At 48.4% G+C, this 25,892-nt stretch overlaps 1 protein-coding gene across 1 annotated transcript in view; it reads left to right on the forward strand.

Annotated features, from left to right (window-relative positions):
* odad2 (outer dynein arm docking complex subunit 2) overlaps positions 1 to 25,892 on the forward strand; it is a gene marked incomplete at both ends in the record, with an annotated part of 45,571 nt that overhangs the window by 18,460 nt on the left and 1,219 nt on the right. The window contains 7 exons of the mRNA XM_084443570.1: positions 1,787 to 2,020; positions 3,014 to 3,124; positions 3,892 to 4,046; positions 12,243 to 12,485; positions 15,090 to 15,204; positions 19,844 to 20,032; positions 20,264 to 20,485. Coding sequence (XP_084299696.1) covers positions 1,787 to 2,020; positions 3,014 to 3,124; positions 3,892 to 4,046; positions 12,243 to 12,485; positions 15,090 to 15,204; positions 19,844 to 20,032; positions 20,264 to 20,485 — 1,269 coding nt within the window. The remainder of the gene's footprint in view (positions 1 to 1,786; positions 2,021 to 3,013; positions 3,125 to 3,891; positions 4,047 to 12,242; positions 12,486 to 15,089; positions 15,205 to 19,843; positions 20,033 to 20,263; positions 20,486 to 25,892) is intronic.

Genomic DNA, 25,892 nt, shown 5'->3' on the forward strand with positions numbered 1-25,892 from the left:
GTGTGTGCGTGCGTGTGTGTGTGTGCGTTAGTGTGAATGTTTGTGTGCGTGTTTATTTACAGTAGTTGTGTGTGGGCATAGCCTCGCCACAGCCATGCAGCAACAACATGGTCCTACACAGCTCAGCTCACACAGCAGGCAGGGCTGCACAGAAACGCATATCCAACTACCTCAACTAGCCTGGCTCTCCCCAAAAGAAAGCACAGCACCAAACCTCACTGCACTGGCCCATCCACATTCGGTCACCAGACGCCGGGTTGCCAGATTGTGCCGGCACCCACCCCTCTTACCCCCCACTCACCCCTTGGTCTCCCATCACAAACATCAAAGCGGTTCCAGGCAAAAACAGATAGAATGTCTCTGACATCCCGAGACCTGCTTTTATGTTTATTGACAGAGCGACCTGTGATTAAAGCCCACTCCGTGTATATTTTCGTTCGGGTCCAGATCGGATGTGCTCATTGCAGTCGCTGCAGCTAGGCAGATTAATTTCACGCTAAACTGCAGAGCACCTTTGAACCGCAGCGTTGTGTAATAGCGCGCGGCCTGCTCCGTGTCACCTGCCGGCAGCTGTGGATTAGCGCACCAACCGACAGTCATAAACCATAAAACATCTACACACCTGCCCCCTCTCCCTTCCACAAACATCTGTGTCTCTGCGTTTTGGTTCTGTCAGACCCTGCCATAATAAAAATCTAACGAGGCACATAATCACGTTCTAACGGTACCACCGGCTAATCTTAATTCTTTGATCAAAGCTACATTTCAATCAGGTTTTGTGTCGTTGAATGCAACCGTCGTATAAATGCATTGAGCGTGACGGAATGGATTTATCATTATTATTATTATTATTATTACAGGACCTCGAAGGGTCTTTAATCAACCACATGACAGTGACACACACACACACACACACAGTACACACACACACACACGTGAGCGGCGACAGAGCACGCAACCCACACACATATAACTTCAGCGGTCGCCGGTGGAATTTGTCCTCTGCATTTTCCCATCCAAGCCGTCCTCCAGGGGCAGCCAGGAGCCGTGGGCAGCCTCGTAGGTGGCGCCCAGGGTCCAAGTGCTCAGTCCAAGTCCCGGTCAGGGAGTGGACTGAAGTTTTTCGTATCGGCTTATGGGGAGGAAACCCTTTCAAACATGAGGAGAACATGCAAACTCCGCACAGAAAGGCTCGGGAGATACCACACCTGAGTATGTGACGACGCTGGGGAGATACCCCAACTGAGTACGTGACAACGCTGGGGGATACCCCACCTGAGTACCTGACCACCCTGGGAGATACCCTACCTGAGTCCCTGACCACCCTGGGGAGATACCCCAACTGAGTCCCTGACCACCCTGGGGAGATACCCCAACTGAGTCCCTGACCACCCTGGGGAGAACATCCCCAGGCGGGAATCGAACCCAGGCGACAGCGCTAACGAGTGCCGCTCGTGAGCAACTCGGGGTTCAGCGTCTTGCTCAAGGACACTTCGGCAATCTGCCGGGAACCGGGAGCTCTACCTCCCGAGCTACGTGCCGCCTGGTACTGTATGTTTGTGTGTGTTTACGGAATACTGTACAGTATGTGTGTGTGTGTGTGTCTGTATGTGTGTGTGTGTGTGTGTGTATGCGTGTGTGTGTGTATGCGTGTGTGTGTGTATGTGTGTGTGTGTGTATGCGTGTGCGTGCGTGTGTGTGTGTGTATGCGTGTGCGTGTGTGTGTGTGTATGCGTGTGTGTATGTATGTGTGTGTGTGCGTTTGTGTGTGTGCGTGCGTGGTCAGGTGGAGCTGCTGGACTGCGTGCCCGACTCTGCCAGCCTGACGGTGGAGCAGGCGCGGGACGTGGAGGTGGCGCGCTGCGGCGCCCTGGCGCTCTGGAGCTGCAGCAAGAGCAGCAGGAACAAGGAGGCCATCCGCAGGGCCGGGGCCATCCCCCTGCTGGCCCGCCTGCTCAAGTCCCCCCACCACAGTATGCTCATCCCTGTGGTGGGGACTCTGCAGGAGTGCGCCTCCGAGGTGAGCGTGTGTGTGTGTGTGTGTGTGTGTGTGTGCGTGTGTGTGTGTGAGAGAAAATCCAAGGTCAGGGAGGGAGGAGCTGTCAGGCCAAAATGTGTCCGGTGGCCAAAAGGTGTCCAGGTGACGTAATGGTCGTTATGACTGGGTAAAAGAATGGTTGTATATTTTCTGCTAGCTAGCTAGCTAGCTAGTAAGCTATCTTGTCATTGATCTCAGACATATCCAATATTAGACATTTATTTTTAATAAAATATGTCTAGAAAATCTCGCCCACACTAGCTAGATAAAATGTTAGGCTAGCTAGCTAACGTAGTTTGAATAGAACCGAATTGTACAAAACAGCTGTCAGATCGTGGGTTCCCCAAACGTTGGGAGCTAACGTTAGCTAGCTGGCTAACGTTCGTGGACAAGACTGGTAGCTAATGTTCGTGGACAGGATTTTTCAATTCTATAGACATTTTTTATTCAATTGAATTAGAAACGTTGATATTCAATTCAATTCAATAACCTTTATTTAGACTCGAAGGACACTGAGGTTGCCCTCATTTACAGTGGCGACGAGTAAAATAAATAAAAAATAAATAAAATAGTCGGTGATAAAACAAGAATAACAGATAACACTAAAAACAAAGCATAACATAGATATGATAATAAGAACAGACTAAAACCCGTTCAGTTAAAACAATTACAATTAGATGTGCAGATGTGCATATTATATGTTTACTGACAGCAGACGAGCTAGCTAGCAACCAGCTAGCAACAACAACAAAAAGTCAAAATGTTATTAGATAATCTGACTCCTTACCCCGGACACATTTTGGCCTGACAGAACCGTTGGAACTGTTCACACGGTTTAGTGGCCAGATTGACCACATGCTGTGGTTGAACAGGGACAGCCGTGGCGTTGACATCCTCTGTTGCCTTTGTGTGTGTGTGCGTGTGCGTGTGCGTGTGTGTGTGTGTGTTCCTGTCTTTCTGGTCTCTGGTGCACAGAGAAGCTACAGGATTGCCATTCAGACTGAGGGCATGATTGAGGATCTGGTCAAAAACCTCAGCTGTGACAACCACGAGCTCCAGATGCACTGCGCCAGCGCCATCTTCAAGGTGCATGTTTAATAAGTGAAAAGTGACTTATAATTGCAAATAATAACATCAACTACGTATACATTTTCTCCTGCGTGCCCCTCCCCACAATGTCTGTCTGTCTGTCTGTCTGTCTGTCTGTCTGTCTGTCTGTCTGTCTGTCTGTCTGTCTGCCTGCCTGCCTGCCTGCCTGCCTGTCTGCTTGCCTGTCTGTCTGTCTGTCTGTCTGTCTGTCTGTCTGTGTCCGTCCATCCATCTATGTGTCCGTCCATCCATCCATCCATCCATCCATCCATCCATCCATCCATCTATCTATCTATCTATCTATCTATCTATCTATCTATCTATCTATCTATCTATCTATCTATCTATCTATCTATCTATCTATCTATCTATCTATCTATCTATCTGTCTGTCTGTCTGTCTGTCTGTCTGTCTGTCTGTCTATCTATTTGTCTATCTATCTATCTGTCTGTCTATCTGTCTGTCTGTCTGTCTGTCTGTCTGTCTGTCTGTCTGTCTGTCTGTCTGTCTGTCTGTCTGTCTGTCTGTCTGTCTGTCTGTCTCTATGTTACTGCGTATCTGTCTGTCTATCTCTCTCTCTCTCTTTCTTTCTGTGACTGTCTCTGTTCTGTAGTGTCTCTGTGTGACTGTCCCTGTTCTGTAGTGTCTCTCTGTGACTGTCCCTGTTCTGTAGTGTCTCTCTGTGACTGTCCGTGTTCTGTAGTGTCTCTCTGTGACTGTCCCTGTTCTGTAGCGTGCTTGACTCCCTGCCTGTGCGTCCCCAGTGTGCGGAGGACCAGCGCACGCGGGATCTGGTGCGTGGCTGCGGGGGCCTGCAGCCCCTGGTGTCTCTGCTGAGCCAGGCAGACAACAAGCAGCTCCTGGCCGCCACCACAGGGGCCATCTGGAAGTGCTCCATCAGCATGGAGAACGTGGCTAAGTACGCCCAGACCAGGGCCAGACCAGGGCCAGACCAGGGCCCTAGGCCCTGCGTTCTTATTACACCTCATTATCACGCACCGCCCTCCGCCCACACACACACACTCACACCCACACACACACTCACACCCACACGCACACACTCACACGCACACACACACTCACACCCACACACACACACAATCTCACACACTCACACACACATACACACACACACTCTCTCTCACACACACACACACACACACACACACACACACGCATGCACACACACAGACATGCATGCACACTCACTCACACACACACACACACACACACACACTCACACTCACTCACTCACTTACTCTCACACGTTCACACACACACACACACACACATACACACACACATACACGCACACACTCGCACTCACTCACATACACAATGACACACACACACATTCACACCCAGAGGCTGAACAGCACGGTCCGCACTTCCCAAAGTGTGTGTGTTTTCTGGTCAGGGAGGGATCCCACAAAGTCATGGAGCAGATTCCTCACCTCATGTATTAGGGCCATGCTTATGTGTTTAGTGGTAAAGGATTAGTTTGACTTTGACAAATTACTTACAGAAGAACAGCTAGTTATCTAATGAGACTCATTCCTGAAGGCAATTAATAGCAGTTCAGCATTATGTGCCCGCAAGGATTGGAATAAACTTAGTGTGGTTAGGGAGGGTCTCGCAGTGTGTGGTTGAAGGTGTTTAGCAGTAATGGCGAATAGATGCACAGCACATTGTAATGAAAATCCCTGTGACAGCAGTTAGGGGGCGGAGCGAACTCGGAGCAAGCGCCGGTCGATGAGCAGCCGTCACACGTGCTGTTTTTATGGGGTCTCTCGTTGGTCTCACACATACGCGTCTCACTTTTTCCACTCTCAGGCGTTGTCATCCATTACTGTACGTTGCGTCTGGTCGAAGAGATTTTTTGGCTGAAAAAACGTAAAGTTTTTGTACGTATTCTATTACGCTGATCATTTATGTGACTGTTTGGAAGAGGAACGATCTCTTTTCCACTGTTAACAGAAGATGAAGCAAAGTGTTGATTTTACCGAGACACTACTGATGTGTTAGTCATGGCTGGTCCCCCACTGGTATCCGACGCAGGCGAACGGTCCAAGAGAACGCCGCCTTAGAAATTACTATTCCCTAATGTCAGAAAAGCAAGCTGACAGACTCTTAAATCGTTTGTCATGTACGGCACACTGACGATTATTAATCTGTCGTTTAGTTCCTTCAGCGGTGACATATCTGGAACAGCGCCTGGCTTGATTTTGCATCTGATGATTTTTTAAGTCAGTAATTTTCCCTCAAAATAGCCCCCAGGAATCGTGCCCTGGCAGCTCCCCACTGATGCAAAGGTACTTCCATGAAAAAAAAAAAAAAGAGAACAGATTTAGTCATATTTATTTTCTTTTTCAGTATTACTCAGGTGATGTAGAACACAACCCATATGCACTCATCTTAAACCACAGTAACTTCATAATAAATTGAAGGTTTATTTTCGCAAACGCAGCCAACAGGCCGATAAGACGGTGTCTAGTATGCATTTGCAGGATAAGAGTGTTGTCAGACTTTTCAGGGTTTTACGGTGAGGTAATAAATGTGTGGAAATATCCGGCGTCTGACTCAAAAACACTGTAGGATTCAAACTGCAGAGGAATTCTAAAAATAATAAAACAGGGCCCAGTAGCAGTCGCACCGGTCTCTCTCCACCTCATATTTCACAACTGACAGGATGATATCCTACATTTAGAGTCTAAGTTAAGTCCTCCCAACTGGAAGCGAGTGCCTGTTGCCATATCCAATTAGATAAAGATCCCATAATCAGAACAATGCCAGTAACATCTCTGTCGGACAGGTGGACATGTCCCTGTCTCTTCTGCCAAGCTCGTAAGGGATAGGGAGGACATATTGCTGTAAACAGTTGATCTAGTTTTTCGTGAGGAAGGAGTGGCAGCTGGCAACATGTCCCGGCACACACTCAGACTCCCAGTATTCGGATGGTTTTTCAGGGTACAGAGTGAACCTTTCAGACCTCTCCTCAGTCTCTGGCTCCCAAACAAGCATTCATATTCAGTCCAGTTCTGAACACACGCAAAAAAAACGCCCCCACAAAAAAACAACAGGAAAACATGGCAGCGATCGGGAACCCTTCAGAGTGCAGCTTGGCAAGGCGATAAAGCAAGTTCACTACACTGGCAGTGAGTAATGTGTCTTAATACACTTGCTGCTATTACAGGCCACTTGCCTTAGTGTTGTAATTACCCTGTTGCTATGCAGAAAGGCAATAATAAGCATGATAATAATAATAATAGCATATGATAATAATGATACCCATAACACTTATAAACCGCAATTGGTGACACGTCATTTACAAACATCAAAGCACTTTGAAAGTTGCCCCTCTCATATAAGGAGGGGTGGGGGTTCTATGTAAGATAACCAGAGGTCCACAACACCGTTACTATGTTCCCGTTTAGCGGTTCCTTCCCTGTGCGCACCATTGTGTTGTTGTGTTTTTTGGGAACGCGTGAGCGGTTGGGTGTGAACAGAGGTGAACTCTGGCCGGGGCTCCGAGGAGGAAACCAGCATGATACTGCACAAGTGTTTTAACCAGCATGATGCTGCACAAGTGTTTTAACGTGCACTTTAAATTTGCGAGCGCAATCTGTCGTTTTTTTTTTCTTGAAAAACCCTCCCAGGGTTATTTGAATAACATATAAAAATGTCAAGGTCAGACGCAGGCTTGGAATGGAATGACCAAGCCATTACTGTCAAACAGGCAGAGCTGCTCACGGTAATAGAGAGCTTCATGGAGAGTTGTTCGGGGCGTGTGTTCGTTTCAGAATCAATCACAGGCCGACTGGTGTTTTGAGACGAAAATCATTTTGGAATATATTTTACAGCAGCAGTAATGAGAGAGAGATTTTTTTTGTGTCTACATCGTTTTTTTCTTTTCACGTGAAGAACTCCAACAGACCTTGTAGCCAATAGCAGACAGCGTGCCTTTGTGTGAGTGATCTTTAACATGGACCCTACAGTCTGCATGGGCCCTAGCTGGGCAGAGACCTACACTAAAGACCAGAAGTAGCATGTGTTAGCCATTTGCCTGATTAATGATGCATCAAAATGAGGGATGATTGATGGCCAAAAATATAATTACATTCATAAGTTAAGTATGTTTATTTAAAGCTCACATAGTTTAAATGGCCAGAGCTTACTGTGTGATTTCCGTAAGACTCAATATGGCAGAAAGGCTGAAGTCCTGTATGGAGGAAAAGCCTTTTGTAGAAAATCCAATCCTCTTCTCTCATTCTTGGAAAATTACTTTGTGCAGATTTAAAGGCAGATTTATGAACGCATTGATATGTGGCCTTTTTTAACCCACATATCGAGGTGTTATGGACAGTTGGACACACACAAAAGCTATGTAAAAGCTTAGCTCTCATCCGGAACAAAAGGCTCGGGGAATAACCCTGCAATGGAAAGTCAATGTTGCATAGTCTCTGACCATATTTGCCAATGCCAACACAATAATGTTTCGGGTCAAGATTGTGGGGTTCAGTGCCAATTACTGACTACCATCCCTCCCGTTTCCCTCTCTTCCAACTGACGATGAGCAAACCATAATCAGGCCCGGTAATGATACTTCTCCGACCTCACGCTCTGCTACGGCCCAGCCCAACAGCTATTTAGTCCTCCGAGCCTGCTGGCCTTTGTTTGAAGTCGGCTTATTTTCTCTTCTATATTATTAGGTGCCAAATGTAGTCAGTCTGCAGCTCTCAGTCCCCCAGTACGGTCAACGCCGAGCTTCGTGGAGGGTCTCCGAAAACGCCTCTCTCATCCTCCCTCCCTCCCTCCCTCAGTCTGCTAGTGCCTAAACGGCGGGGTTACAGCCCTTCACACCTATCAAATGACTCTTACTGTAACAGACCACTTAGAAAAAGAGGGAGGGGGGCGATCAATCACAAACTCTGCTGCCCAGAAGCCTCTATGTGGCTCTTGTGTCTGTAGACGGGCTGTAATTGGCCCTGGGCTTGTGAGGAGCCCACTGTTTGCAGTAGGGGCCGACGGGGAGGCTTTGTGTTATGTTTCTCTTCCCATCGCAATTACGTGCGCTGGGATTGGCTTAACAAAAATAGACATGACTCGCAGTCCATTTATCAAAAGTTATGTGCGCAATTACAAGGTAATTTCACTGTAAGCTCGCTGCAGATAACACTTCAATGGTGGTGTGCTGCATGAATAACATTGTTATACTTTGATGAATACCGTCCAGTTCACTTGGCAGCCCGTCCGGTTCATTACGGTTTTACTTGCAAGAATAGGCTGTGTCGGTGGAACCTGACCAAAGCCCAATGACCTTGGACACTTTCTACAATAGGACTACGGACTGTGTTGCCAGCAACCGTAACTGTGAATAAAAACAGTCGTAGGAACCTAACCGTACATCAGAGGTCTGTTGAGGCTTTCTGCGACCACATTATATCCCTCTTAAATGTTTACTGTAGTTTACCACTCTATAGCTCTGGAAAACATAGTACAATCACAGCGATGGAGGGAGCGAGACCAAACCGCAGCTAACCTGCGGTCATGCTAAGTACATGCGTGCGGGACCTTTGAGCATCCATGGGAAAACGGTCTGTGCTACCGGGTCAAGTGATCTGTACTCAGTCAGAGTCATTTATAAATCCACTTCCTGGACTTTCTGTCACCTTGGGAACCAACAGCTGATTTACCCCCTTCAGTGCTCAGCGGGGGGGGGGGGGGGGGGGGGTAAATAAGTTCTAGCACTGAAATGTTCAGTAAGTGTCCTCTTTATTACAAATATGCAAGTGCGCCCTGCGTATTTGACAGTATTAGTGAATAGTAACTGACAGTATTAGTGAATAGTAGCTGACAGTGTTAGTGAATAGTAGCTGACATAATTAGTGAATAGTAGCTTAGGGAATAGTAGCTGACAGTATTAGTGAACAGTGACTGACAGTATTAGTGAATAGTACCTGACAGAATGGGTGAATAGTACCTGACAGAATGGGTGAATAGTAGCTGACAGTATTAGTGAATAGTAGCTGACAGCATGAGTGAATAGTAACTGACAGTATGAGTGAATAGTAGCTGAGAGTATGAGTGAATAGTAGCTGACAGTATTAGTGAATAGTAACTGACAGTATTAGTGAATAGTAGCTGACAGTATTAGTGAATAGTAGCTGACAGTATTAGTGAATAGTAGCTGACAGTATGAGTGAATAGTAGCTGACAGTATGAGTGAATAGTAGCTGACAGTATTAGTGAATAGTAGCTGACAGTATTAGTGAATAGTAGCTGACAGTATTAGTGAATAGTAGCTGAGAGTATGGGTGAATAGTAGCTGACAGTATGAGTGAATAGTAGCTGACAGTATTAGTGAATAGTAGCTGACAGTATTAGTGAATAGTAACTGACAGTATTAGTGAATAGTAACTGACAGTATTACTGAATAGTAGCTGAGAGTATTAGTGAATAGTAGCTGACAGTATGAGTGAATAGTAGCTGACAGTATTAGTGAATAGTAGCTGACAGTATTAGTGAATAGTAACTGACAGTATTAGTGAATAGTAACTGACAGTATTAGTGAATAGTAACTGACAGCATGAGTGAATAGTAGCTGACAGTATTAGTGAATAGTAACTGACAGTATTAGTGAATAGTAACTGACAGTATTAGTGAATAGTAACTGACAGTATTAGTGAATAGTAGCTGACAGTATTAGTGAATAGTAACTGACAGTATGAGTGAATAGTAGCTGAGAGTATGAGTGAATAGTAACTGACAGTATGAGTGAATAGTAGCTGACAGTATGAGTGAATAGTAACTGACAGTATTAGTGAATAGTAGCTGACAGTATTAGTGAATAGTAACTGACAGTATTAGTGAATAGTAACTGACAGTATTACTGAATAGTAGCTGACAGTATTAGTGAATAGTAGCTGAGAGTATGAGTGAATAGTAGCTGAGAGTATGAGTGAATAGTAGCTGACAGTATTAGTGAATAGTAACTGACAGTATTAGTGAATAGTAGCTGACAGTATTAGTGAATAGTAACTGACAGTATTAGTGAATAGTAACTGACAGTATTACTGAATAGTAGCTGACAGTATGAGTGAATAGTAACTGACAGTATGAGTGAATAGTAGCTGACAGTATTAGTGAATAGTAACTGACAGTATTAGTGAATAGTAGCTGAGAGTATGAGTGAATAGTAACTGACAGTATTACTGAATAGTAACTGACAGTATTAGTGAATAGTAGCTGAGAGTATGAGTGAATAGTAACTGACAGTATTACTGAATAGTAACTGACAGTATTAGTGAATAGTAGCTGAGAGTATGAGTGAATAGTAACTGACAGTATTACTGAATAGTAACTGACAGTATTAGTGAATAGTAGCTGAGAGTATGAGTGAATAGTAACTGACAGTATTACTGAATAGTAGCTGACAGTATTAGTGAATAGTAGCTGAGAGTATGAGTGAATAGTAGCTGACAGTATTAGTGAATAGTAGCTGACAGTATTAGTGAATAGTAGCTGAGAGTATGAGTGAATAGTAACTGACAGTATTACTGAATAGTAGCTGAGAGTATGAGTGAATAGTAGCTGAGAGTATGAGTGAATAGTAACTGACAGTATTACTGAATAGTAGCTGACAGTATTAGTGAATAGTAGCTGACAGTATTACTGAATAGTAGCTGAGAGTATGAGTGAATAGTAGCTGACAGTATTAGTGAATAGTAGCTGACAGTATTAGTGAATAGTAGCTGACAGTATTAGTGAATAGTAGCTGAGAGTATGGGTGAATAGTAGCTGACAGTATGAGTGAATAGTAGCTGGCAGTATTAGTGAATAGTAGCTGACAGTATTAGTGAATAGTAACTGACAGTATTAGTGAATAGTAACTGACAGTATTACTGAATAGTAGCTGAGAGTATTAGTGAATAGTAGCTGACAGTATGAGTGAATAGTAGCTGACAGTATTAGTGAATAGTAGCTGACAGTATTAGTGAATAGTAACTGACAGTATTAGTGAATAGTAACTGACAGTATTAGTGAATAGTAACTGACAGCATGAGTGAATAGTAGCTGACAGTATTAGTGAATAGTAACTGACAGTATTAGTGAATAGTAACTGACAGTATTAGTGAATAGTAACTGACAGTATTAGTGAATAGTAGCTGACAGTATTAGTGAATAGTAACTGACAGTATGAGTGAATAGTAGCTGAGAGTATGAGTGAATAGTAACTGACAGTATGACTGAATAGTAGCTGACAGTATTAGTGAATAGTAACTGACAGTATTAGTGAATAGTAGCTGACAGTATTAGTGAATAGTAACTGACAGTATTAGTGAATAGTAACTGACAGTATTACTGAATAGTAGCTGACAGTATTAGTGAATAGTAGCTGAGAGTATGAGTGAATAGTAGCTGAGAGTATGAGTGAATAGTAGCTGACAGTATTAGTGAATAGTAACTGACAGTATTAGTGAATAGTAACTGACAGTATTAGTGAATAGTAACTGACAGTATTAGTGAATAGTAGCTGAGAGTATGAGTGAATAGTAACTGACAGTATTACTGAATAGTAACTGACAGTATTAGTGAATAGTAGCTGAGAGTATGAGTGAATAGTAACTGACAGTATTAGTGAATAGTAGCTGAGAGTATGAGTGAATAGTAGCTGACAGTATTAGTGAATAGTAGCTGACAGTATTAGTGAATAGTAGCTGAGAGTATGAGTGAATAGTAACTGAGAGTATGAGTGAATAGTAACTGACAGTATTACTGAATAGTAGCTGACAGTATTAGTGAATAGTAGCTGACAGTATTAGTGAATAGTAGCTGAGAGTATGAGTGAATAGTAGCTGAGAGTATGAGTGAATAGTAACTGACAGTATTACTGAATAGTAGCTGACAGTATGAGTGAATAGTAGCTGACAGTATTACTGAATAGTAGCTGAGAGTATGAGTGAATAGTAGCTGACAGTATTAGTGAATAGTAGCTGACAGTATTAGTGAATAGTAGCTGACAGTATTAGTGAATAGTAACTGACAGTATTAGTGAATAGTAGCTGACAGTATTAGTGAATAGTAGCTGACTCAGATGTGCTTCTGTCCCCCCCAGGTTTCAGGAGTACAAGGCCTTGGAGACCCTGGTGGGCCTGCTGACGGAGCAGCCCGAGGAGGTGCTGGTCAACGTGGTGGGGGCCCTGGGCGAGTGCGCCCGGCAGACGGCCAACCGGGCCACCATCCGCAAGTCCGGGGGCATCCCGTCCCTGGTCGGCCTGCTGACCGGCACCAACCAGGCCCTGCTGGTCAACGTCACCAAGGCCGTGGGGGCCTGCGCCACCGAGCCGGAAAACATGGCGTGAGTCTCGGTCTACAGGAGAAATACTCCTCTAACACTACCTGACAATGGGGGAGGGCGTTTAGAGCAGATGTGACATAATGAAGTGTGAAGTGATTGTGTATTTATGGAATGGTACATTACTAATGCATTATGCTGTACATGCAGTAGCACAGATAAGTCATTATCGGTATTAAATCAGTTGAGTTTGCCGAGGTACCTTTTGAAGTCAGGTCCTGGTGCATGATTATGCTTGTCCTATAATGCATGTTGGCATCATGCCCCTGAAAGGGATGTCAAAATGTATTTCAGGATTATGTAACATTTTAATTTCACACAGGTTTCGCTTTCATCTGCTGCTCGGTGACGGGCAGCTCAATAAACAACTCTTTGTTTATTGTACCTTGCTGTGATAAATAGGGTTGTGGTGCGTGTCCCAGTGTTTTACTGTAGCTCAGCGGTCACGCTCGCTAGTGAGCTGGTCAGACCAGCATACCTACAGCTGCCCAAGGCATCATGGCTGCAAAAGCACAAACAGTGAAGTCCAGTCTCACTGCTACAGCTGCACATGCTCATTTAGGGGCCCTCCCCTTCAGAGCTGCAGTACAACACGCTGCATGTAAACCTTCTGGCCCATGGGAATCTCACTGCCTTTACAGGGGTGTTATAGAGACTGCAAGACCCTTCTTCATTTACACTGGACACAAATGAAGAACTTGAGGCGCAACTGCGTGTTGTTAGCTAGTCATTAACGCCATTGTATGCTGGACTATTACATTTATGTGTCGGCAACACCACAGTGGCACAATAAAAGTGCAGTGTTTTGTTTTGATGAAATAAGGACATTTCAGCAATTAAGTCCAACTGAGATTCAACAGAGCCTGAGAAATATTCTGCACCCAGACCATTCGATGTACTCTGCTATCCATGTTTTCTCATGGAATATATATTTAGGCCAGAGCTTGTAATTTTTTAACGTTTACACTCAGCTGTGGACAGAAAGTCGTTATTTGTTTCCACAAGGGCTTTTTGTATGTCTTGTGGCGATGGCTTATTTTGAGACCTGTGTACAGTAGTTTGCTAAGCAATTAACATAGCTCACATTTGATTGTTTCCTGCTCCAAACCAGTATGGTCAGCGCTGTTTTTTAGATTAGGAGAACTGGTAGGACTCATTCCTGCTATTGTCAACACAGGATGATACAGACCATGTATACAGCAGTATGCCTCCAATCTCTGATATCAACAAGATTTATCAGGTGCAGAAAACTTGTCTGCTACTCAAGCATCTTTGTTTTATGGTTTACTGTAGCTTAATGCATAGCTTCGTACATAGAACATCGCCTTGGATGGAGACATTTGGAAGCCGCTTATCTATTTCAATGAATCATGTCATTCAAAAGCACTCGACATTCAAAACTAGCTGATCGCTTATCTGTCGGCTCCACATTCTCTCTCCCAGCTCCTCACTACTGACTGCGGCCCAATGCGGCCGATGACATCATAGACGGCACGGGACCGCAGAAGTGCGGAAGCTCCGGATCACGTGGCGCACGCCACGGCGCCGCAGCGCCCTCTGATCGGCCCCCGCGTAGCGACACGCCGGAGCACACGCCGGTCCGTGCCCGCCCCGCTCCCCTCCTCCTCACACGCTAGCGCGTCTCATACCTGCCATCCCCGGGAGGACGGCGCTGCTCTGGCGGAGGATATGAAGTTAGGGTTTTGTTGTTGTTGATTTAAGAGTCCCCCGCGGACTCCCATCTTGCGTTATGATCCCCCCGGACTGATTTACGTGCAAAGGGAAGACGGATGGGGCTGGGGACGTGCCTGATGAGCGCTCGCTCGCTGCCCGTCACGGAGATACTGCGATTAGGGAGTGTTTAAGTAATTATGACGGCATTCAATGTGGGCCTTGTTGGTGGAAGACGCACACATGGGGAACAGGTTACATGTTATTTCTACCAGACAACGGGCGCACTGTGGCCTAATCCTCCGGGTTCCCAGACCCCGGCTACAGCCTTGACTACAGCCATGTACGCAGCATGAAATACCACTTCTGCTTAAGTAAACTCCGCTCAGACGCATTGAAATATAGAGAGACCTGTCTCTGACTCTGTTTGATTTGGAAAGAGGTCCCCCCCTTTTTTTTTTGGGACCCTCAATGAAAACGAGCTGTACCACCAACCATACAGTATAAGTTTGTCTCGGTTCTATATATAAATATGCGTGCATGGGCCCCGCTGTACATGAAGTCAGAGCAGTTTAACCTCTGGCCCACTGTCACTGCGCTTTCCCATGGAGATACACTTTACCAAACAGAGCGTGGGTGGGTTGGACAGACCGGGGCTGGGACTGGGACTAGAGGAGGAGGTGGCTGGTGATTGAAAGCCCGTACGGAACGGCAGGCTCCTTTGATCCTGAACCTACAACGTGCACTTGGGGGGCCTGGAACCCGCGCAAGATGATTTCCAGTCAGGAAACGCTCTTCGGAAGTGTAAATGGTGAAATCATGAAAGAATAGAGTACTGTAACTAAATCACAATATGATCATGTAATATGCCCCCTCTCTCTCTCTCTTTCCCCCCCCCCTCTCTCTCTCTCTCTCTTTTCCTCTCTCTCCCTGCAGGATTATTGACCGCCTGGATGGAGTGCGTCTGCTCTGGTCCTTGTTGAAAAACCCCAATCCAGATGTCCAGGCCAGCGCTGCATGGGCCATTTGTCCGTGCATCGAGAACGCGAAGGTACCGCCCGGCAGACCTGCATTCCTCCCGCTGCAGCAGAACATTTACTTCCCATAATTGAATTCCGCTCCGCACAAATGGAAAAGAATGATTAGCTACTGTGCCGTACCTGCACATCGGTGAGCACAGCACACTTAGCATTTGGCCCCGCAGTGCACCGTGACCTGCGAACGTTGAGACGGCACACACGCTGTAAATTAAACTACCGGGGAGTGTGTTTGTGCTCTTTCATTTGAGGCTGGATCAGAGTTGCTGACAGAAGGCCTGTTTAGGCCTCTATTATCCTGCGCGTCAGCCTCTCATTGTTGTGGGGTTGTGAGTCCTTCAGTCTTGCTGTGTCACCGGGGGCTCACACGAGCCCCCCCCCCTTAATGAGAAGCACAGCGGCACCCTGTTGGCGAACTGAGAGACAGACATGCCGAGCGAGAGAGAGAGAGAAAAGAGAGAGAGAGAGACAGACATGCCGAGCGAGAGAGAGAGAGAAAAGAGAGAAAGAGAGAGACAGACATGCCGAGCGAGAGAGAGAGAGAGAGAAGAGAGAAAGAGAGAGAGAGAGAGACAGACATGCCAAGCGAGAGAGAGAAGAGAGAGAGAGAGACAGACATGCCGAGAGAGAGAAGAGAGAAAGAGAGAGAGACAGACATGGCGAGCGAGAGCGAGAAGAGAGAGAGACAGACATGCCGAGCGAGAGAGAGAAAGAGAGAGAGAGACAGACATGCCGAGCGAGAGAGAGAAGAGAGAGAGAGAGACAGACATGCCGAGCGAGAGAGAGACAGAAAGAGAGAGAGACAGACATGCCGAGCGAGAGAGAGAGAAAGAGAGAGAGAGACAGACATGCCGAGCGAGAGAGAGAGAGAGGAGAGAGAAAGAGAGAGAGAGACAGACATGCTGAGAGAGAGAGAGAAGAGAGAGAGAAAGAGAGAGAAAGAGAGAGAGAGAGACAGACATGCCGAGCGAGAGAGAGAGAAGAGAGAGAGAGAGAGAGAGACAGACATGCCGAGCGAGAGAGAGAGAGAAGAGAGAAAGAGAGAGAGACAGACATGCCGAGCGAGAGAGAAGAGAGAAAGAGAGAGAGAGTGAGAGACAGACATGCCGAGCAAGAGAGAGAGAGAGACAGACATGCTGAGCGAGAGAGAGAGAGAGAGAGAGAGACAGACATGCCGAGCGAGAGAGAGAGAGAGAGAAGGGAGAAAGAGAGAGAGAGACAGACATGCCGAGAAAGAGAGAGAGAGAGACAGACATGCCGAGAGAGAGAGAGAGAAAGAGAGAGAGAGAGAGAGAAGAGAGAGAGAGTAATATCCTGTGGCATGGCTTCTGATTCCTCAGCTGAGAACCCTCCTTCCCTCAAACATGCTTACAATTAGAGACATGACCGGGCCGGGCAGCGGCTTCCACAGCCCCCAGACAGGCGTCTGACCCGGCCCAGTACCAGAGCATCCACACAACAGAACGTCCTCCGAAGAGGCCATTAAGAGTTCTTAGCGCTGTAATCATAAATCATGTGCGATAGATGAATTGGGCTCCCAGCCTGAAAAAAAATGAAAACATGTCCAGAAATCAACATGGTTCCGTTTCTATTAGGGAGTTAAAGGCCACAGTTACTCAGGGCTTTAAAGCCACCAGACAGAAATAACAGTTGACTTGGCTCTTCCAGCTCCAGATCTGATAATCATCCTTAGTTCTGTAGCATGTGAACCATCTATTCTAGCTGCTAGCGCAGAACCGCTAATGCTAAGGTACCTGCGCCAGTCAACTCAGATCAGTCAGTGAGTTCGCTCCCTAGAGTGGGCGCTTGTATAATTCTCAAACACAAACGCAACATTGTTCTATTAGATTATGGACATGACTGAGGTAAACAGTGTCAGTGGGACAGCCTGGTTCAGTTTAAACAGATATACCGGACCCAGGCAGGTGTCTGGGGGGGGGGGCTTTCTCACCGGCTGGAATTTCTCTTGCTCAGAAGTGTGGCAAAACGTGATGTATGGCAGCCATATGGGGCCGAGGAGGAGGAGGAGCTGGCGGCTGCTATTGAAAGCTAACAAAGTTTGACAAAGTTTGTCTGGGCTTCGCCGTGCCAATTCCTCTGGCAAATACGCGTACATGCTCTCGGTGATTTCTGAGACGGGGGCAACGACAAGAGCTAAATAGCACTTTTTTCGCTCGCAGAGCGGAGCAGGGGCAACCCGATACCGGCCGCACGGCGCGGTAGTTATTTAGATTTAAAACAAAACAAAACATGTGGTTTCAGTTAGCAGCTCGGCCCGTGGATTTATGGGAGAATCACGCTGTAAAATGCATCTGCTGTATGCCCCTCCCCCTCCCCGCGGACCAGGACACGCTCGCAGCACGCCCCGCTCGTCCTGGCCAGCTCCGTCCTAAAGCTCCGGTCGTTACGCACGTACGGGACTTCGCAGTCAATCACTCAATTAGCTTTGCGCCTCAATCAAGGAGGAGGCGGACCCGGCCTGGCCCGGCTCATTTAATGAAGTGTGTCATTAATTCTCCGGCGCTGGACGCATGGGGGAAACTCGCAATGCATGATTTATTTTTCCGTTTCTACCTGTGTCGTATGTGGCATGGTATAGCTGCCTGATTGCAAGAAAGAGAGAGAGAGACAGGGAAGAGAGATAGAGAGAGACTGAGGGCCGTGGATACACCATCGCCGTTCACCTCCGCTCTGACTGGATTCTCCCTGGCTGGGTGGAAATCACGCTCGTGGCCAGAGGACATGTTCTCTATTTGGTCTCATCCTCTGAGAGAGACCAGCGGCCCGGGCCTTCCGTGTCCAGCCTCACAATGCCGTGGTTCTCAGAGGCGGGACCGGGGGGCCCGTCCGGGCCCTGGAAGAGATCCCTCGCTAGTCTGCGGCAGCTGGCGTCCTGAGAGAGCTTCCTCTGTCGTCGGGGGCTGCCGGCGGGCAGGGCCATCATCAGTATTCCCCAGGAAGGGCTTCCTGTGTTGCGTCGGAGGGGGGGGGGGGGGGGTCAGCTCCTGGCCTCGGCCCCGGCCAGCGTGCTCATCCTCTGGCAGCGCATCACAGGGTCCATAGACCCGGTCGTGCCCGGGAGAGGTGGAGACAACACTCCATTCAGCTCTGCTGCTCGCCACGCACAGCTACACGCCACGGCCTGCTGTCTCTGGACACCCCGCTCTGGAAATGCCTGCTGCTCACTTTAACGTGGAGGCCAGGAGGACATGCAGCAACACAATGTCCACAGAAAACGACGCTAAAACATCCAAGACACTTCGGTTCCCAGCATGAGAGAGGGAGACGCGCTGTCCGCTGACGGATTTGTAAACCAGGCGCGATTTGTTATTTGCGTTCCCCTGTCACGTACCGTCCCTAATTACACGCCTCCAGCGTTCTATTTTCATATCGGCGGGTATTTCCGACTCCGCCTCCTTGATATATTCCTCCCTTTCAGATGGCGATACGGAGAGCTGTGATCTCAGCCCCCGGGCCTGGCGGGCCAAGCCGTGCCGAGCATCCACGTACGCGCGCGCTCTTCCGCTGCGGTTCCCCTCTTGGCTCGGGTGGCACTGAGACTCCGGCGGTGCCAGCCAGCCCACTGGTGCCATGAACCCAAAACCAGCCTCCGCCGTGTCCCGGCCCGAAACGCACTCCTTAAAATGTCACCGCCTAATCCGAGAGCGCGGTTTCCCCTCGTCCCCAAGATAGAGAGGTTGAACAGGAAGTCGACATGATAGGTCGTCCAAACGGACAGACAGCGATTACATCTGGTCCGTGCGCTTTCGAGGAGCCAGTAATCGGTATCTGGAGGGGAACGTTGCTCGTTGATGACTGGACATGACTCCTTCCTATTAACAGATCTGTATCTCACGTATTACACACGCTTGATGACAAACAACCGCTGGAAGGCCTTGTTTCTACTGACAGTGGTGCTTTTTCCTGTTTAGCGGAAAGTAGCGACGAGCCACGGCAGCCCACCTCTCGTCCAGCGGAGCGGCCCGGCCCGGGGGGGACGCGCTGACACATGATTGTTGTTAAGGCTGATTAAAAGACCCTCGCTCTCTCTTCTCTCTTTTTCCCCTCTGCTTGTGTGTGTCTTTTGTTTTCTCTGACTCACTCTCAAATGTCTGAGCGGGAGAGAGAGGGGGAGAGAGAGAGTGAGATGGAGGGAGAGAGAGAGAGAGAGGGAGGGAGAGAGAGAGAGGGGGGGGGAGAGTGAGATGGAGGGAGAGAGAGAGGGAGGGAGAGAGGGGGAGAGAGAGATGGAGGGAGAGAGAGGGAGAGAGCGCGAGTGAGATGGAGGGAGAGAGAGAGGGGGAGAGAGTGAGATGGAGGGAGAGAGAGAGGGACGGAGAGAGAGAGGGGGAGAGAGTGAGATGGAGGGAGAGAGTGAGATGGAGGGAGAGAGAGAGAGAGAGAGAGGGGGAGAGAGTGAGATGGAGGGAGAGAGAGAGATGGGGAGAGAGTGAGATGGAGGGAGAGAGAGAGAGGGGGAGAGAGTGAGATGGAGGGAGAGAGGGGGGGGAGAGAGAGTGAGAGGGGGAGATGGAGGGAGAGAGAGAGAGAGGGAGGGAGAGAGAGAGGGGGGGGGAGAGTGAGAGATAGACGGGGAGAGAGAGAGGGAGAGAGAGAGAGCACAGCGGCTAATAACAGGCCTTTTGACTTTAGGATGCGGGGGAAATGGTGCGCTCCTTCGTCGGTGGATTGGAACTGATTGTTAATTTGCTGAAATCAACAAACAAAGAGGTCCTGGCAGGCGTGTGCGCCGCCATTGCCAAAATAGCCAAAGACGAGGAGAATCTGGCAGTCATCACTGACTACGGGGTCGTCCCCATGCTGGCCAAGCTGACTAACACAGTGAGTAGAAAAAAAGCACCTCCAACTCATCTATTCGGCCTGTAGCTCATTATCAGCGTAGGCCAAACTATACAGTGGTCAGGCACTTCATCCAGATTGATTCCCTACTATTTATTTCAGTATTTATAAAGTGATAGAATTTACAGCACAGTGTTTAGTGAGGCTCAGGCCTACTGCAAGGGTTTAAAGTGGGTGACCGGGCCGTCTTCACCCCCACCCACCTGTCCACAGACCGACGACAAGCTCCGCCGCCACCTGGCCGAGGCCATCGCCCGCTGCTGCATGTGGGGGAGCAACAAGGAGTCGTTCGGGGAGGCGGGGGCCGTGGCGCCCCTGGTGCACAACCTCAAGTCCCAGGACGCTGCGGTCCACCAGGCCACGGCCGAGGCGCTCTTCCAGCTCTCCAAGGACCCCAACAACTGCATCACCATGCACCAGAACGGAGTGGTCAAGGTGGGCTCCTCTCTCTCTGTGTCTGTAACCTTCTCATCATCACCAGTGTTCGTTCTACAGGGCGATGGTCTCCCAGCATCTCTGTCCCCAAATCGCTGGTGTCACTTAGATGAAATGGGTGTTTTAGAGACAGAGAGCATCATGGGTGTTTGGGTAAATGCTCTGACCCCGCTTGCTGCGACGACGTGTGAAAAGACTCGTAATAAACTGTTGAAACGCCCTAACTATTTTCGGAGCCTTTTGACGGACGGAGCACAAAACAAAGCTAGTTTTATTCGCGGGCGGAAACATGACTCCGCTTTCTAGCCGTCATGGGAATTGAGAAAAGCAAACAGCCCAGTGTGTGCGAAGTGCCGCTTCCCTTGTAGACCCTAGATGCCATTACAGAGCTAGTCAAAAGACTGTAGCTTGGGTAACCGTTGCTATGAGTCGTCCCTGGACATGAGAGCAGAATGCGGCCGGCGACACGTTCTAGGCCAAGAAACAGGGCCAGCAGTTGGCCAGACCCGGAACAGAACAGAACAGCACTTCCCTTACAGAGGAGAGATCCTCTCTCTTTAAAGAACTGCTTTGTAGCACAGCAAACCGCCACTGGGTTAAAAAGCGTTTTGGGGAAAAATCCAAAAAGTGCCCTCAAGGTTAAAGAACAAGAAAGGCTCCATAGAGATACAGACCATAATAGTCTACAGTCTGCTGCAGCCTGTTTCCATGGCCCTCTCCAGAATTATGTTTATGTTTGTGTCTGACAGTGATGTAGAGATTTTATGTTTAGATTACGCTGTAATTGATGTCTTGTCACAAATGATCATGTACTGTAATTCAATGTTTGGGAAAATGTTTCTGGCTGATTTTCTGATTCAATCACATACTCAAGAGCAAGATTTCCACATGAGAAATATTTGTGACCACATAGAGTTAAAAGTGTGTTTTTTTCAATAACAACTGCAATATAAATTATGAAGTGGTTCTGCTATTGCAGCCAAATATTTTTTCCCATGTTCATTTAATGGTGTACTTTAGCTTTAACTTCTGCTGTTGCAGTGTATGTGGTTCAACACTGCCCATAATTGGTAGCTGGACAGAACATTGGGTGTTCCGAAAGAGTAATGTCCAATTTGCAAAAGTCGTTAAGCTGAATGTTTTTTGTAGTTCAAACCACGACAAAAACTGGACAGCCTTGTGGGTGTGTGATTGTGCGTGCGTGTGTGCGTGCGTGTGTGTGTGTGTGTGCGTGCGCGCGGACACGCACTCTGAATGCTGCATACCACACGTTTAATCAGTCTTTGTTTGGCCTTATTAATGTACCAGCGCGGGGTTTGCACACCACTCCAGCATGTATTTTTGGACTTTAAAGAGCTTAATTACGGAAGGCCACGTTGCAGCAGTGTTGCGTGTTCCGTTTGCTGGTAATCTGGGCTGGAGGAAACACACGGGCGTTGTTCAGTCTGGTCTGAGGCTGAAAGCCTGGTCCATGTACGCCTGCATGACCCCCAAGGAAACATTACGACATCGGAGCCCCATGTACTGTACGCCTGCATGACCCCCAAGGAAACATTACGACACGAGGGCTCGTGAGGCTCAGAGAGAGAGATGTGAGTGTGTGTTTACAGTGTGATATATGCATCTGTGGGACTGAGAATGTGTTAAAACAATATTTCCTATCAGGTTAAAGGGGACTGAGTGGGTTTATAGAGGAGCGATGCTGTGCTCTGGACGGGTGGCAGCAGGCTAATTTACGGCCCGGTGTAAAACTCTTGTATTATTGCAACCATATTTCAAAGGGTCTTTCTCTGCCACTGAGAAGCTCTCCAAACATGTACACTCGCAAGCAGTACAGTAGAAGGATTTCTAGGGATATTTCACCCAGTGCACGCCCCAAACCCCCCCCCCCCCCCCTCTGGACAGTGAGTGACTTTCCTCCCCAGTATCCTTAATGGTGTATAGCTCGGTCCCCTAAGATTAGCAGAGGAAATTAAGCATTGAAAAGAAAGTATTTTACACTGGAAAACACATTAGTGACCCTCGTCTGAGTTTGTCAGGGTTTTTTTTCCCTCTCTCTTCACTCTGTCCCTCGGTCTTAAAAAATATCCAAATACTATTTCATTGCATCTCAACAGTTTCATAAACTACGAGAGCGGTTTAAAGCAACTTGTAACGTCGAAGTGAAATTTTGAAATTATTTATTGAACAGCCGTTAAAAAGCATTCCTAACAATTTTCTTTTATTGTTCGCCGAACCTTTCTAAATTGATTTCAAGAGATGGTGCAATGACGCACAGTTTCGGGGGTGGATCTCCGTGGCCTACATTCCCAGAGTGACCCGGTTCTGCGGTGTGCTGAGAGCGGCCCGCGGGCTTCCTGAGAACAAGCCTTGTTCAGGACCAGAGGAACTCTTTCCCAGAGGAAGTGTACCAAAGAGAAAAAGCGTGAGAGATGAATCGCCCTCCCCGTTTTATTTGACATGTACGCTTGGTATCTCACAGTTTTATAAGGATGGGCCTGATTTTGTCCCTCGTACAAAATCAACAGCACCCTCCTCTTTGCGCTACGTCTCTTCTGGAGGGCTGCGGATTGTTTGCCCAAACCATAAATCCTCATAGACAGCTTCAGCCAGCTCTTTGTATTATAGAGGCTCTTTCATAAGAAACGCTTTGTGAAGTAAATTGATGTAAATTAGGAAATGTGGATGGCAATTATCAGTAATTTTCATCTGAAGGTATTCCAGACCCCGTCCCTTGCCAGCTCCTGGTATATATTTTAGGCTTTGACTAAAAACTAAATGAGAAAAAGGTTTGTGCTGTTGTTGCCATGAATCCCTCCGCTAGCCATGTTTGTTTTTGTGACTCTGTCACACGCTCAACGTCAGGAGAGGGAGAGAACGGGGGTCTGGGGGAGGGAGGGGGGCAGGTTGAATCAGACAGAATGTGGAGTAGCAGGACTGAACTGCTGGACAGCACCTCAGAGACATTTCCTCAGCTTCCTCTCAGCCGTACTGGGCTGTGTGTGTAACCGGATTCCAGCAGTGTGGACGCAGTGTGCGGAGGAAGCCGCCAGCCACACACACACACACACGCACGCCACCGGGGCTATTTCCGCTACCGTGTGTCTGACAGGCTCGGCGTGTTCCGCGTTAGGCCGTCTGAGGAGGAGGAGGAATGTCCAGCTTCCCCAGGCCGGACCATGTGGGCTCCGGGACCAGCTTACATAGGAACGTCTTACAGTAAATGTTCTGTCATCCCCCAAACCCCAGTCATTGATTTGAGCACTGCCCCTCACCCCCCTACCTCTCTCAGTCCCAGAGAGAGAGAGGGAGAGAGACAGGGGAGATATAGAGAGAGGGGAGAGAGGGGGAGAGAGAGAGAGGGGGGGGGGGAGGGAGAGAGAGGTCTCTGGCTCAGTGGAGGCCGTAGGGAATGTTGTTTACCTTGACTTCCCTCAGTAACCCCCCTTACCCAGCTAAACGCTGCTGCCTGTTTGTGCTGTTTGCCCACACTCTGACTCTGGAGCCTGGAACATGGGAAGGCAGGGCCAGGAGCGGGGGGGGCGGGGGGTCGTAATGGCTCTCAGACCGAGGCCAGGGGTGTTGGGGGGGGGGGGGGGGGGGGGGGGGGGGGTTTAAATCCAGACTCGTGCACAGGAAGCAGCAGCCCAACACCGGTGCACTTAACACCGTGGCACCTCCATGTGTGATAGGAGGTGTGCACGGACATGCGACGACGTGCAGCAGGCCTCCCACACGCCCCCCCCCCCCACACACACACACACACACACACGCTACGTGCTCCCCTGCTCCCTCCCTGGTGGTCAGGACTCGCTGGTGGTACGCGGTCCCCCTGAAGTACAACAACCCCAGCCTCCTGAATGCTGGACTCAGGGCCGGACTGGGTGAATATTTCATGCCGGGAAATGTAGCCCCAGTCAGGCCCTGAGCCAGGGGGGGTTCTGTGCGATTTGTTGACGGGGGGCAGGCCATTCACCGCGGGCCAGGCCAGTTGGCGCGCCAGGCCACCGGGAAAATTCCCGGTGCTCCCGATGGCCAGTCCGCCCCTGGCTGGACTTTTCAGAATGAGAGGCAAAGTGTTCCCGCTACGGCGGCCGGGGGAATATCCAACAAGAGGCGTATTCTAGTCTCTGAGATCACAGCAGGGAGGGAGAGAGAAGACACGGAAAAAATGCGCAGAGAGACGTGCTTATCTTAGTCTAGCCGTGCTCCAGGGGAGACCTTATTTGGCCACGTCTGAATAACGCGCTCTGAGTTTGACCAAAACGCCGCCTCCGGCACCTCACAACCATCCTCTCTTTCTCACAAAAGACACTTGTCCTCGCGAGCAGCATGTTTTCTGGAGCCCGTGGATATGAGTTTGGCCATTCAGAGGTGTTTTTGGATGCTGTTAAAAAAAATAGTAAAAAGTATAAAAACCGACAAATGCCTCCGTATAGAAGTGTTCAGTGATACGTTTATGCACTGGGAAAAGCTAACAGTCCATCTGCCAACATCCTCCCTCCCATATGATAGCCGGATTGGAATCGAGAGCAGCGGTCTTATTTTCTCAGCTTCTTTGTGGGCTGTCCTCTCAGCCCAGAAGCCTGTCCGTGCTCTACATGGAGAGAAGACAGAAGCCCCATCCTTCACATGTTTTCCTTTCACTATTTATCTTTGAGCAGAAAATTCTGGGAATGTCTTTTCCCCCCGCGCGCCGTCCTTGGCGCTGCGCTAACCGCACGAATGTGCCGAGCAGCCTTTTAAGTTTGCATGTTACACGGCCGGGGTCAGAGTTCAACCCCGACTTCACACCGACATACATTATGAAGACAGCGACAAACACGGGGAGAGGAGGACAGGAACACCACTGTGGTGAGCGGAGCCGAGCGGGGGTCAGCCCAGCGGGGGTCAGCCGAGCGGCGATAACAGGACAGATGAAGGGGGATGTGGGGGTGCTGTCCTCCAAATGGGGCCGCTACCGTGGATGTGCACTCAGAACCTACCAGGACAGTCGCTAGGCTCTGAGGATGCCAGATGCCAGTGGGAGATGTTTAGAGGGAGATCGTTGCTTCACAGCCTAGATGGGGAGGAGGGACAGGGAAGGGAGAGAGAGAGAGACTTTCTTACCCAGGCGAAGCCAAGCTGAATAACCACAGCTCTCACAACACCATGGCAAGGAGAGCGGGAACTGGTTCAGATGGCCTCCTGCCTGATGAAATGATCTGAATCTAGCCAATGAGGGATTCGGGTGTTAAAGAGGTTTGTCCAAGGTCTTAGTTTCATTTCCTTTGTGCATGGGGGCACAGTCTGGATATTGTTTGCCGTGCGACTTAAAGGATCACCAAGGATGTGTCATTTCAACACTGAAACACAGGGACACGACCGTAGGCTGTTCAAACACAGCACTGCTAAGCTTGGTTAGGTA

The sequence above is a fragment of the Borostomias antarcticus genome (genome assembly GCF_949987555.1).
Source record: "Borostomias antarcticus genome assembly, chromosome: 9".
In the NCBI taxonomy this organism is placed as follows: domain Eukaryota; kingdom Metazoa; phylum Chordata; class Actinopteri; order Stomiiformes; family Stomiidae; genus Borostomias; species Borostomias antarcticus.